Source organism: Hypanus sabinus, chromosome 1 (genome assembly GCF_030144855.1).
Source record: "Hypanus sabinus isolate sHypSab1 chromosome 1, sHypSab1.hap1, whole genome shotgun sequence".
Taxonomy (NCBI): domain Eukaryota; kingdom Metazoa; phylum Chordata; class Chondrichthyes; order Myliobatiformes; family Dasyatidae; genus Hypanus; species Hypanus sabinus.
Genome location: NC_082706.1, coordinates 206,759,911 through 206,775,284, shown reverse-complemented (window position 1 = coordinate 206,775,284; position 15,374 = coordinate 206,759,911). Strand labels below are relative to the sequence as shown.

The 15,374-nt window shown below is 45.0% G+C and overlaps 1 protein-coding gene across 2 annotated transcripts in view; it reads right to left on the bottom strand.

The window, feature by feature from the left end:
- The window catches only part of sdha (succinate dehydrogenase complex, subunit A, flavoprotein (Fp)), a 51,671-nt gene extending 39,082 nt beyond the window's left edge, over positions 1–12,589 (bottom strand). Inside the window, exons 1-3 of one of the 2 annotated variants that reach the window (XM_059984692.1) lie at positions 12,448–12,589; positions 5,544–5,633; positions 3,372–3,533 (exon numbers count right to left, since the gene is read on the bottom strand). In XM_059984692.1, the coding sequence (XP_059840675.1) occupies positions 3,372–3,533; positions 5,544–5,633; positions 12,448–12,483 (288 nt within the window). In that variant the 5' untranslated portion in view covers positions 12,484–12,589. Of the gene's footprint in view, positions 1–3,371; positions 3,534–5,543; positions 5,634–12,399 lie in introns of both variants that reach the window. The other variant, XM_059984682.1, reaches the window with a different exon arrangement.
- Positions 12,590–15,374: the final 2,785 nt, after the last annotated feature.

Below are 15,374 nucleotides of genomic sequence, written 5' to 3'. Positions count from 1 at the left end.
AGGGGGTCCCGGAACTAATTCCCGCGGATAAGGAGGGCCGACTGTACGTACTCTGATTGTTGCTAGGCATCCTTGATAAGTAGTTACACAGACCAGCATTCTCATGCACAAGCACACTTTTGTTCATTAGTTATCTTTGAAACATTATTAGCCAAACTGCAAATAAGTCAGTTAGGTTTTAGCCCTTTTAATTCTGCCTATAATTCCTCCCCCTCACCAGACCACGAAGCAGTCAGTTAGAATGCCCTCCCAAGTACAGCTATAGAAATTTGCAAGTGTCTCCAGTGACACAGCTCTCAACTGTGGCTTCAAGCAGCTGTTTGCATGTAACCATAGCCACACCTCCATAAATGCTTTTATAGGCAGCAAAACCTGGTGAGGGTAGCCAGCAAGACTCAAATCCTGGGAAGATAAGGGGCATGCCTGTCCTGGCATACAAAGTCGGACTGGGCAGGTGAGATCTACAGTTTGATCTATCGGCCGAGAAGGTGGTACTGCAACACTCCATGGAGAGCAAAGGGTATGACAAGGCATGGAAGACGTCATGGTCAACCACTGCAACCAAGGAAGACCCCAGTTTGTGATACTTGTTCATTCCACTAGAGTGGGACTTCGGAGGTTGAGAGAATGGAACTGCCCCAGTGCAACAGCTTTCCCCACTTCAAAATCTGTCCCGCAGAGGTCTCCTGTCATCATTGAACATGACAGACAACCACATTGTTCCACTAATGCTTCTTCAGTTAGATTTCAGAGGAGCACTTCCAACTCTCGATTATGAATATATAGAAGTTTTGGAGCACCTTTTTATTGTTTGCTGTCAACTGCATCAAGCAGAGACTGACCTCTCAGTGGCATTAAATTTATAACAACATTATTAAAAATTAAAACTGTTCAATCGTACTTGAGTTACACAAATTATTGATATCTTTTCTATAAAGCAATAAATCGGAATTATCCACCCAAGTACAGCATTTGATTTAGAATCACTTTAATTTGACAGCATTGCTTCCCCATACTGATTCCCCTTTGTTCAATGCACTTAGATTTACCGGGGCCATAACATCAGCAACAGCTTTAAAAGAAAGGACGTTTTCAAGAGTCCTGATAGACGGTCTCAACCAGAAATATTGGCTCTTTATTACTCTCAATAGATGCTGCCTGACCTGCTGAGTTGCTCCAGCATTTTGCATGTGTTACTCTGGATTTCCAGCAGATGCAGAATCTCATGTTTAGCTTTCTCATTCAGCAGTGTTTTGGATTTGTCTCATGTTTGCAAGGTCAAGAATTAAATTTAAGTAAAGAATATTAGGAATGAAAATATCAAAAATATGATAAGTAATATCCTTTTTACTGGGTATGTGACAATAATAAACCAGTATCAATAGCAAAAGCAAGTAGTTATTGACTTATACAGCAATTCCTCGTAAAATAATTATTCTCTAATCTCAAGCACAGCAGAATAAGTAACAACTGAGATAAGTTAATAAAGCAGGAGATACACCGTGGCATGAAAATAATACTATGGTATAAGACAGTTCATGTTATGGCAGTAGGGGGAAAGGGAGGACGGGGCAGCTATGTGGTAAACAATGACAGAAAATGTGGTTGTGATACTAGGTGGATAAGTACAGTTTTCTGAAACTGCAACCAGAAGAAAGTGGGAATTAAAGAATGTGATTCATGTGAGACTAAAATCAAAATATAAAAAGGATTGTGGGGAATACTCAGAATTAGGCCACAAAACATGGGAGCAGAATTAGGCCATTCAGTCCATTGAGTCTGTTCTGCTGTACCATCATGGCTAATTTAGAGCCATAGAACATTACAGCACAGAAACAGGCCTTTTGGCCCATTTTGGCTGTGCCAACCCATTTTTCTGCCTAGTCCCACTGACCTGCACCCAGCCCATATCCCTCCATACACCTCTCATCCATGTACCTGTCCAAGTTTTTCTTAAATGTCAAAAGTGTGCCCACATTTACCACTTCATTTGGCAGTTCATTTCACACTCCCACCACTCTGTGTGAAGAAGCTCCCCCTAATGTTCCCTTTAAACTTTTCCCCCTTATTCTCTCTCTCAACCCCATTCTCCTGCCTTTTCCCCATAACCTTTGATGCCCTTAATAAGCAAGAAGCTATCAACCTCTGCTTTAAATGTACCCAGGAATTGGCCTTCACAGCCATCTGTAGCAATGAATTCCATAGATTCCCCACCCTCTGGCGGAAGAAATTCCTTGTCATCACTGAATTTCCTCTACTGAGGCTGTGCCCACTAGTTCTAGACTACCCCACTAGAGGAACAATCCTATCCACACCCACCCTACCTAAGCTTCTATCATTCAATAGGATTCAATGCCATGCCCCCACATTCTTCTAAAATACAGCAAGCACAGGCCCAGAGCTATCAAACACTCCTCATACATTAACCCTTTCATTCTCCTGATTAATAAATTAAATGTTTGATAGCTGGCTAGGAATGTACTGGCTAGGAAGATCAAGACATTGAATCAGAAAAGATGGATAAAACAGACAGCAAGGGTTAGAAATAACAGTAAGTTGGCAATACAACAACAGTGGGCATCATTAATGGCTTCCAAAAAGCAGCTTTACTGCTTGGAGTAGTGTTAATCAACAAATAGGGGAGCCTAAACAAAAAAATTATAAGAATCATGCAATTACATTAAGACTGAAATGAGTATCACTTACAATCATCAATTTTAGATGCCAACCTACACCCTGACAAAACTGGCTCCCTACCATATCCATAAGATACAGGAGCAGAATTAGGCCATTCGGTCCATTGAGTTTGTTCCACCATTCCATCATAACTGATTTATTATTGCTCTCAACCCCATTCTCCTGCCTTCTACCCGTAACCTTTGATATCTTTACTCGTCCCATCCCAGTACCAGTTCCCACCCATAAAGTTCAAAGTTGAAACTAAATTTATTATCAAAATACATAAATGCTACCATATACTACTGAGATTCAATTTCTTGTGGGCGTTCACAAAGAGTCAAAATAGAATCAATGAAAACTACACACAAAGACGTACTAACAACCAATGTCTATTACTTAAAGTTGTAATTGTTGAGCTACATAGGCATTTAGTTGGCATGCGCACGTGCACGAGGGTGGCACAGGAGAGGACGTTAGTTAAAAAATAATGGCAACTTAGTGTACCGAACATGAAGGGAGAAAGTAAAGTTGCTAAAACCAAAGAAAATCTTGTCTTTACTGTTTGAACTTTATCAGTATGCTCCTAGTTATCACATTACTCAGTCATAATAGTTTTAGGAAAAGTACTGTTAGTACAAAATCAAAAAATATTACTGTTCTCAAAGCACGGAAAAGATATCGGAGCAGCCCACCTGTGCGGCAACTGTGTGCGATCTGGTAGGAAACAGTTTTGTAACGCAGGCAGTGTTGAAGCCAGCTTCAGATAAACCAAAGGCTGCTCGTAAGCCAGCTCCCCCTGCTCCGACAACCACTGCATCAAACTCATGATCAACCACTGGATACTGCGTGGAGATCTGTGTAAAGAAACAAAACACAGGCATCTTGGTTAGCAAAAACACGGAAACAGGTTTAAAGTAGAAAGGATCAAAGAGGTAAATATTGCACAAAAACAAATGTTCAGTGGTATTTTAATTTTTTTATATTATCAAAGTGTAGTTCGGGGGCAATAATGCGACAACTGAAGGATGTGCAAGATCATTAAGCACTATGCTACCATGACACATTGAAAATGGAATACAAAAAATTTTTCAGTAAAACAGTACTTAAACAGACAAAACTGATAAGCAACCAGTGTGCAAAATAATAACATTAAGAACATGAGTTGTAGAGTTCTTGAAAGTGAGTCTGCAGGTCGTAGAATCAGTTCAGAGTAGCACTGAAGAAAGCGATCCAATTCTAGTTCAGGAGCTGATGGTGTGGGATAGTAACTGTTCCTGAACCTGGTGGTGTGGGACCTAATGCTTCTGTACCCCCTGCCTGATGGTTGCAGCGAGAAGAGGGCTTGGCCTGCACAGTGGTCATACACTTAAATCCCAAAATTAAAGAAAAATGACTCTGAAAGCTTGAAAGTTAAACTGAAGTGGCTCAGTAATATCTGCCCCACCTATGATAAGAGGTGAAAAGGCCTACTACCTTTCCAGAGCAGCAGCTAGTAGGGCTAACTCTGCCTGTCTGTGAGAGGAGGGGGCTGGCAAACCTATCCCACAAAAAAAAAGTGCAACAGAAACGCCAGCAGAAGCTCCAAAGACCTCATCTCTGAGACAGAAAGGATCTTTGAAAATGGGCTACACTTGAGGACAACTTGAAAGACTGGCCGAGGACAGGGGATTCTGGAGAGCTGCCTCTGCTCCAGTATGGGTGATGGGTTTAAGTAGAAACTAGTAATGCTATATCTTATATATCAACGCTGACCCATCAATTTCAGGAGAAAGGCAAGTCAAGGACGTCACAAGTCACCACTAATAAACACTATTAAAAAGAGCTTTCCTATTTTACAGTGTAGTGGTCAATTCTAACAAACCAACTGCTGCTGCTGGCAAGCTCAACAGGCTTTTATGACATGCTCTCCAATCACTCCAGTAATGATGCTCCAAAAGTCGAAGAGCTGTGTTTGATCCTTCATAAGCAATTAGCAAACATACAATCTTGAAGTGAAGTAATTAAGTATAACTAAGCGGTCGATGAAAGATCTGACATCCTTTGGTTCCCAGCTCCAAACGAAACTGCCTAAAACAAGCATGAATACTTAACTTATTCCCTTCACACACGTGACAAGTTACCTTATTACATGTAATTAACGTGCAACACAAAATACAGTACAAATAGAAAATGGGTGCATGGCCCTTACATTCCAGCCTCCTAATTATTATACTTTAATAATTACAATAATATATATTAATATAATACAAGAGACATGAAGCCATGATCTCTTATGGAAGTGTTTCCCCATGGGGACCAAACATTTCCAGAGCATCAGATTATTTCTGAGTTATGATGCAGATACTTACTTTGATAATGAAGCTGATCTTAACTTAGTGCTATGAAGTAAAACATGTCAGCACTCATTTTCCATGATCCTGACTTCTAGTTCCATTGTCTCACTGTAATAGATAACATCTGAGGAAATGTTCTCACTCTTTCTCCATCTCCAACCTGGGTCATCAGCATGTACCAACACCAGATTGAACAGTCCATTTGAAACTACTTCCACAAACTTGCGGCTTCCGGTACTCCCCAGATCTAGCTGCCCGTTCTCAAGAGACCTAACACTTGCCTTTGTGTAATGGCACTTTGTGTAATAGTCACAGTGCCCGTTTTTGAATGTCCAACTCGTGGCTTTGAGAAAAAAAGAACAAATTCCTATTTTCATCACATTCAACCACTGCTCCTCTCATTCCCAAATTAATACTTGATTCACTGTTTATTTGAAGTCTAAGTTTTCTACAGAATGACAAAATATTGACATTCTACATTCAAACCAATGGGAAGAGCCCATAGAAAATGCTTTGTGGATTTTTACTTACTGAATTTGACACTTTTGCTACATTTTTATTATGATTGCCATAGATAGCAAAGTGGAACCTACGAGCTGCCGTTCGACTCACGCCGGGGATCTATAAAAATAGAAAACCCAATTAATATAAACGATTAAACCTACAAGATCAAAAATGTAAAATTACATAAAACACTAAATTATAGAAATAATATATTGCACAGTCATCACAAGCAGAGGCACCTTTCAAATCACCTGCATAAAAATCTCATGAAGCCAGCAGAGTGGAGAAAACAAACCTAGTATTCTAGTATTTTTATCAATACAGCTACTAAGTCTTTAATACCATGCTCTACACTGTCAGATTACTGTCAGCGATACACTGAGGGGTCACTTTATTGCGTACCTTCTGTACCTAATAAAGTTGCCATTGAGTGTATGTTCATGGTCTTCTGCTGCAGCAGCCTATCTATTTCAAGTTTCAATGTGTTGTGTATTCATAGATGTTTTTCCGCACACCACTGCTGCAACGCGTGGTTATTTGAGCTATTGTTGCCTTCCTGTCACCTTGAACCAGTCTGGCCATTCTCTTCTGACTTATTTCGTTAACAAGGAGTTTTCGCCCACAGAACTGCCACTCACTGGATGTTTCTTGGATCATTCTCTGTAAACTCTAGAGCAGGTATGGGCAAACTACGGCCCACGGGCCATATGCGGCCCGTTAAGCTTTTTAATCCGGCCCGCAGAACTTGATGAAATTATATTAATAAACCTTGTTAACGTTTTTTCCCCGCAATTCTGGCGTTTTCCGAATAGATGACGCACTCTATATACATTGCCCTTTGTTGAGGTGCAGCGTATTACTCCACATTTGCGCTTTACTCTTTGTTCGGCTCGACCTATTTGTGTGAACAGGCGTTCAGCGTCATGAACATCAACAAAGCCAGCCACAGATCCAAGTTAACTGACCAAAACCTCAGATCCATCCTGAGAATCGCCACAACAAAACTAAATCCAGACTTTGATGCGCTGGCTAAAAAGGAAGACCAACAACACTGTTCCCACTGAAATTAAAAATAAGTTTCTTCGTTGTGTTATGTAAAAAAATGCATTTGAAAATATTTTTTTCAATAAGCCTTACATGTTACACGTCATTTCTGTTAAGTGATGGACATGTGTAGTGCGCAGGTGCACGTACGTTCTCAAAATAAAAAATGCGCTCCAGATCAAATAACGCGCTCCGCATACTGGCGCGCTGTCATTGTTCTGTCTTTGTGCTGGTCGTTGTTGAGTTTTGGCACAGGGGACAATTGAATAAGAAGGAGCAGGACAAGTAGACCTGCATCTCCTACCGTTTTTGAAATAAAGACAGTCAGGAGGAGAGTGATGATGATAATATCTTGAAGGATAACAGAATTTTCAGTGCTTTAAAATAATAACTGTTACTATTAAAAAAAAGCTGTATTTTATTCATTTAATTTTCAGTGCTTTAAAAGTCATTTCAATAAATAGCTAAATACCATGGGACTTCAAAGACAGATATTTTGTTGTAATGCATTTGTTCATTTTCAATTGAAATTAAAGCACATGTTTTCTACATCTCCCATGATATTTTATTTTCTCTTATGAGGTGTATTACCAAAACACTCCATCCATCTGCTCCTGGTCCGGCCCCCCTGTCAAATTTTAGAAACCTTTGTGGCCCACAAGTCAAAAAAGTTTGCCCACCCCTGCTCTAGAGTGTTGTGCAAGAAAATGCCAGAAGATCAGCAGTTTCTGAGATACTCAAACCACCCCGTCTGGCACCAACATTCATTCCACAGTCAAAGTCACTTATAGCACATTTCTTCCCCATTCTGAAATTTGGTCTAAACAACAACTGAACCTCTTGACCATATCTGCATGCTTTTATGCATTGAATTATTGCTACATGATTGGCTGATTAGATGTTTGTATTAACAAGCAGGAGTACTTAATAAAAGAGGCCAGTAGTTCAAACAGCGCTTATTGCAGATGACACTAAACTTAAATAGAGTACTGTGCAACATTCAATTTAGCTTAAATCAATCGTGAGGCAAGTTATTTTGGGAGCAGAACCACTGCATTTTACAAAAAGGAAGCTATTCACCCAAACATATCCGATTTCACAGTCAACTTTGTCCACAGTATTCTACAAATTAGACTCCTGCTATTAATCTCCTGTTGCTAGCCTCTATGGCAATGTTCCCTCTAATTTGTAATGACCAGTGTGTAAAAATCTTGTGCTGTGCAATTTTTTGTCCAGTGACATGTGCACACTGAATTTGGAAATGGAAATAAACCTGAAGCTATTCTAAGGATAATAAACCACCAAGTCCAGTTTGTTGTTCTCTGTTTAAAAGAAACAAAATAATTGTCAATAAAACTTCGATCTCCTCTGGGTTTCATTGTTTTCATTCTGGTTCATCTGCACTCTCACAAAACATATGTAGCAGGTCTATAGCGGGTAACGAAGGATTTTCTTGCAGGAGCTTTTGTGATTTGCTTGTTAAATGATGCTTTAAAAAGCCAAGTTTCCAAATATCACTCCACTTCCTTTCACTTCCAACTTCTTCAGCCATCTGTGCATCATGACAATACATGCAGACAACTCCAGTTTCTGGACTGTACATAAATATTTCTCATAGCTGCACGTTCCTGATCTCATGAGCTTTCAATGTAGCAGCTTCTACTGTTTCATTAAGCCATTCTGTTTAAATGAACTAGCAGTTTGTTTGCATTTCACACCTTTGCTTCTGTGAAATTCAACATAGTGAATCAATAATTTCTTCAAGAAAAATATTATAAATAAGCCAGATCTAAAATCTGCAGACAAACTATCGCAAACTCCACGTTGTCAACACCATCCACATCAGAAACTGGAAAAGGTTATGTAGTTGTGTACAATCGTGAAACATACAGGTACACGACTGTGAAATGTACTCAACATGCCAACAAGGTAGAGGGTGACAACTTTTTGTGCACATTTTAAATTTCTTTATGCACTATTAACAAAAGATGTGTGAGTGCGCACACCTTAGAGTGAACATTACTCTGTATCTGCTTTCATCCCACATTTAGGTAATTTAGCACAAATTGCAACCATCTTTTGCACAAAGAATGTATACAGTATTGAAAATGAAATCCTTACTCTTCACAGATATCCAAGAAACAGAAGAAAAAAACCAAATGAGTAGCAGAAAATGTTAGAACCTCAAAGCTACCCCTCCTCCCCCAAACAGCAGCCAAAGCATCATCCCGCCCCCTCCCCATCTCCCAACTTGTTTCAGCAAGATCACCCACCCCCGCCCACAATGCAAGTCTTCCCCCCCCACCCCAGAAACCATGATCTACAATCCATCAAAAAGAGCTACTGTCCATCCCAACACCAACATCTCACTGACAATGGAGAAAGAGGTATCACTCCTTTCACCGTTATGTTCCCTTTCTTACTAGATCTATTAAATGCTATTTTAAGATCCATGTCCACTAGTTACTCGGCCTTTTGTCCATTCTACCTGCTGTAATAACGCAGTCACTATTGGTCGGTATGACACCGAGCATCACTGAGTAGTGGCTGAAAGAAGGTCATAGTTGCGAGTTACTTTTGATCAAAAGGACTGACAGGAAGACATAGGCAGTGGTGTGGCTCTGGTGAGAGATGAAATTACATCTTTAGAAAAAGATGACATGGAGTCAGAGAATGTCAAATCTTTGTGGGTGGAGTTAAGAAACTACAAGGGTTAAAAAAACATTATGGGAATCATATACAGGCCTCCAAATAGTAGCCAAGATGTGGGGTTGAGATTACAACGGGAGGTGGAAAAGGCATGTAATAAAAGTAATGACACAATTGTAATGGGGGACTTCAATATGTAAGGGGATTGAGAAAATTAGGTTGGTGTCAGATCACAAGAGAGAGAATTTGTTGAACGTCTATGAGATGGCTTTTTAGTGCAGTTTGTGCTTGAGCCTACTCGGGAAAAGGCCATTCTAAATTGGGTGTTGTGTAATAACCCAGATCTTATTAGGGAGCTTGATATAAAGGAACCCTTAGGATAGTGGTCGCCAACCCGTCGATCGCGATCGACTAGTCGATCTTTGAGACTTTCCCAGTAGACCCCGAAAAAAATGAAAAATAAATACACGAATACTGTTGAGAGATTGTTTCCGGGTTGCAGGGTTTCATTTCCGTTCTTTCTGCCCAGTGCGCATACGTGTAGCTCCCACGCCACGCGCTGGTCCCCAACCACCGGGCCGCAAGGAAACGCTATGAGTCAACTGCACCTTTCCTCATTCCCTGTCACACCCACTGTTGAACTTGAACCAACGCGAGGTCATTACCCAAGCGCGTCAGCGATCACTGGTTGGCCTTGGGTAACCGGTCGCTTTGTGCGACCGGCGAAAAGTGCCGTTGCTACCGGCCCAGAACGCAGACAGATGGGCGCAACCTCTAAACCTGTTTAGCACACCGAATGTTTGTGGGGAACCTGGTGCTAAAATATTCGCAGAGGACCTAATTCCGGCTCAGGGTTTTGTAAGTAACAGAGCAGCTACCTTGCTGCAATTTACTGAAACAAACTTTTGTCAGCTGATAGATCCTACAAGAGGGGTGGACGCATGCCCTGTCACACTTCTCGCTCGGCCGCTCTCTCTGGACTGCGACCGCCGTGGCCCCGGCACGGGAACAGACGCACATGGCCAAGGTTGCGGGCGGGCAGGCGGCAGGCTGGAGCTCAGGCCCAGAGGCTGTCTAATGAGGCAATGAAGCCCTCAAAACTGCTTCAGTACCTTGAGTCCAAGCACCCTGCACTTAAAGACAAACCCACTGAGTTTTTTTTTCCAGTATTAAAAACGTGAGCAAGCAGGACAGCAGGTAAGTGCTGAGAGCCACGTAAATTGCGGAATAGACTGGACATAAGGAACCTGCTTCGAGTATCGCTGTATTCCGGTCGTGTTTGACAGCCCCTCTCGCTGCCCCCCCTTCGGCCAGTCCGCAAAAATATTGTCAATATTAAACCGGTCCATCGTGCAAAAAATAGAATGGTGACCCCTGTGTTTATACATTATTTCTGCTTCCGGGTTGCAGGGTTTTACTTCTGTTCTTTTCTGCCCCAGTGCGCATGCATGTAACTAATCGATTTGGAGTCGATCTTGCCTTTCACTAAGGCCAAGGTAGGAGATCTTAGGCTTCAAAGGTTGGTGACCACTACCTAAGGAGACAGTGACCATGATTGAATTCATACTGCAATTTGAGAGGGAGAAGCACACGTCACATGTGTAAGTATCGCAATGGAATAAAGGGAATTACAGAGGCGTGAGAGAGGAGCTTGCCTAGGTGGATTGGGGGAGGGTACTGGCGGGGATGACGGCAGAGCAGAGGTGGCTGAAGTTTCTGGGAATAGTTCACATGGCACAGGATAGATATATCCCACAGAAGTTGTTCTCAAACAGCAGGGGTCGGCAACTGCCACTGACAAGGGGAGTTAAGGACTGCATAAAAGCCAAGGAAAGGGCATATAAGGTAGCAAAAATGAGTGGAAAGTTGGATAATTGGAAAGTTTTTAAAATCAAACAAAAGCTAACTGAAAAAGCTAGAAGAAGGGAAAAGATGAAATACAAACTAGCCAATAATATAAAAACCTTCTGGTTTTCTTGGCTGTGTACATCTAGAGAAGAGGCACACCAGTCCCTGCCAAACTGGTGCGATTGAGACAGCTCTTCCACCCCAAATCCTGGTTTGTGCGGAGGCTGTGTAGTTTGCAACCCTGTTACAACTCAATGCTAAGAAACAACAGACAGCACACTGCATATGATTAAAGGAATTATATTTATGAATAAGATAGATAGATGATAGATAGATACTTTATTCATCCCCAAGGGGAAATTCAACATTTTTCCAGTGTCCCATACACTTATTGTAGCAAAACTAATTACATACAGTATTTAACTCAGTATAAATATGATATGCATCTAAAATCATCCTCCCAAAAAGCATTAATAAATAGCTTTTAAAAAGTTCTTAAATAGTTTACTAAAGTGCATTGAGTGGTAACTTAAGCTCAGTCCTAACCCCGGCACTTTAACATGTTTTGCCCCTGATGGTTGAATTGTAGAGCAAAAGCAAAGAGGGCCCACTGAAACTAAACAGTGAAATGTGCACAAGTTGGAGCTCAATTCACCCATCCTCAATCGATCTCGCTGCCCGGCTCCATCCATCACAGCATGATACCAAACGTATTTTTAGTTATATGAAGAGTAAAAGGGTGGTGACAGTTGATATTGGACCACTGGAAAATGATGCTCATGAGGTAGTAACAGGGAACAAAGAAATGGCAGATAGATTTCAATGAGATTCCTATCCATTCTTCTAAATTCCAGTGAATACAGGCCCAAAGCTGCTATGTCTGTGCGTTCATGGACATTATCACATGTTACACATTACATAAAGTGGCTATGCAAACACACCTATTAGCATTATTTACACGTCTATCTAGTCACACTAACCAAACCCTCGACAATCACACCTACCTCATTCACTAACACTATTGCTCACAAACCACACACCCCCGTGCCCACGGACATCAATTCTGACCCATCATGGCCCACTGGTTCCAACAGTCACCCACCCATCCAATGGTTTCAACAGTCGCCCACCACAACCCACCCGTGTGTACTGGCACCAACTCTCACCCACCACCTCCAATCTCGGCCCAGGAGCAACAACTCTTACCCACGACATCCCCTCGCTAAACAGTTACGTAACCAGAATGACCTTGGACCAGTAAACCCAAGATGGACACAACTGCAAACGATAACCAATGGCACCCCCGGGTCCCCGGTACCCAGCACAATTGGAACATGCTCACCAGTCTGCACTGGTTAACCCTGACGGCGGGGATTCCCGATAAACTCACTATAGATCCGGCCGCCGCTAGGCAACGCGCCGCCATCTTGGGCACTGCGGGCGATTACGATCCCCTTCAGTTGGAGACGTCTGCGTGATGGCGTCACGACGCGCGTACGGTAGGTGCATGGCTATTGGTTCCCTGTAGAGCGCCGACTTCATTCAGAAGTTTATTGTATCAGAACTATCAAAGTTTGTTCACAACACACAGACACAAGTCAATAACATTTACAAAACAGCAGTTACACTCAAATCACTAAGCGGTAACTACGTCTATAAAACAGACTGGACCGCGGGAAGCCACCGCTCACGGAAATCCCGCAGTGCCCGCCGCTCCCTCTCCAAGGACAGCCGGGAAAGGGGCAGGCATCGGCCCGGGCAGCGCCCTTCTCCTTCCGCCGCCTCCACTAATCTTGGCCAGGCCCGGGACCCAACCTACCAGGGGATCCGCCTCTCGGCTTTCCGAACCGGCTGCCCGGAAATGAGAAGCGCGGGACTGAAGTGCAGCCAGAACCACAACGGCAGCACTCACTGAATTCAAAGAGCGGCCGCAGCCGCTCATATTCCGTAAACGCGTGGCACACCGTCACCTCCCGCACGCAGGATAGACAGCTGGACGGGGAGTCAGTCCACCGGCTCAAAAACCTGTTGTCCGGTACTGTCCGATACAACGCCTTCCACCCCAATGGACAGCGGAAGAACCCCTGTGAAAAGAGACTTCCACCACCGCAGGGTTCCCCCTCACTGACCGTGTCTGTCTGTCAGAGAGTGACCACCGCAGGGATCCCCCTCACTGACCATGTCTGTCTGTCAGAGAGTGACCACCGCAGGGTTCCCCCTCACTGACCGTGTCTGTCAGAGAGTGACCACCGCAGGGTTCACCCTCACTGACCGTGTCTGTCAGTCACAGAGTGACCACCGCAGGGTTCCCCTCACTGACCCTGTCTGTCTGTCAGAGAGTGACCACCGCAGGGATCCCCTCACTGACCGTGTCTGTCTGTCAGAGAGTGACCACCGCAGGGATCCACCTCACTGACCGTGTCTGTCAGAGAGTGACCACCGCAAGGATCCCCCTCACTGACCGCTTCTGTGTCAGAGAGTGACCACCGCAGGGTTCCCCTCACTGACCGTGTCTGTCTGTCAGAGAGTGACCACCGCAGGGTTCCCCCTCACTGACCGTGTCTGTCTGTCAGAGAGTGACCAGCGCAGGGTTCCCCCTCACTGACCGTGTCTGTCTGTCAGAGAGTGACCACCGCAGGGTTCCCCCTCACTGACCGTGTCTGTCTGTCAGAGAGTGACCACCGCAGGGTTCCCCCTCACTGACCTTGTCTGTCAAAGAGTGACCACTGCAGGGATACCCCTCACTGACCTTGTCTGACAGAGAGTGACCACCTCAGGGTTCCCCCACACTGACCGTGTTTGTCAGAGAGTGACCACCGCAGGGATCCCCCTCACTGACCGTGTCTGTCAGAGAGTGACCACCGCAGGGATCCCTCTCACTGACCGTGTCTGTCTGTCAGAGAGTGACCACCGCAGGGATCCCCCTCACTGACCGTGTCTGTCAGAGAGTGACCACCGCAGGGATCCCTCTCACTGACCGTGTCTGTCTGTCAGAGAGTGACCACCGCAGGGATCCCCCTCACTGACCGTGTCTGTCAGAGAGTGACCACCGCAGGGATCCCCCTCACTGACCATGTCTGTCAGAGAGTGACCACCGCAGGGTTCCCCTCACTGACCGTGTCTGTCAGAGAGTGGCCACCGCAGGGTTCCCCCTCACTGACCGTGTCTGTGTGTCAGAGAGTGACCACCGCAGGGTTCCCCCTCACAGACTGTGTCTGTCAGAGAGTGACCACCGCAGGGATCCCCCTCACTGACCGTGTCTGTCAGAGAGTGACCACCGCAGGGTTCCCCCTCAGTGACGGTGTCTGTCTGTCAGAGAGTGACCACCGCAGGGTTCCCCTCACTGACCGTGTCTGTCAGAGAGTGACCACCGCAGGGTTCCCCTCACTGACCGTGTCTGTCTGTCAGAGAGTTACCACCGCAGGGATCCCCCTCACTGACCGTGTCTGTCTGTCAGAGAGTGACCACCGCAGGGTTCCCCCTCACTGACGGTGTCTGTCTGTCAGAGAGTGACCACCGCAGGGTTCCCCTCACTGACCGTGTCTGTCTGTCAGAGAGTGACCACCGCAGGGTTCCCCTCACTGACCGTGTCTGTCTGTCAGAGAGTGACCACCGCAGGGATCCCCCTCACTGACCGTGTCTGTCTGTCAGAGAGTGACCACCGCAGGGATCCCCCTCACTGACCGTGTCTGTCTGTCAGAGAGTGACCACCGCAGGGATCCCCCTCACTGACCGTGTCTGTCACAGAGTGACCACCGCAGGGTTGCCCCTCACTGACCGTGTCTGTCAGAGAGAGACCACCACAGGGTTCCCCCTCACTGACCGTGTCAGTCTGTCAGAGAGAGACCACCACAGGGATCCCGCTCACTGACCGTGTCAGTCTGTCAGAGAGTGACCACCTCAGGGATCCCCCTCACTGACCGTGTCTGTCAGAGAGTGACCACCGCAGGGTTCCCCCTCACTGACCGTGTCTGTCAGAGAGTGACCACAGCAGGGTTCCCCCTCACTGACCGTGTCTGTCAGAGAGTGACCACCGCAGGGATCCCCCTCACTGACCGTGTCTGTCAGAGTGTGACTACCGCAGGGTTCCCCCTCACTGACCGTGTCTGTCAGAGAGTGACCACCGCAGGGTTCCCCTCACTGACCGTGTCTGTCAGAGAGTGACCACCGCAGGGATCCCCCTCACTGACCGTGTCTGTCTGTCAGAGAGTGACCACCGCAGGGATCCCCCTCACTGACCGTGTCTGTCGGAGAGTGACCACCGCAGGGATCCCCCTCACTGACCGTGTCTGTCAGTGAGTGACCACCGCAGGGTTC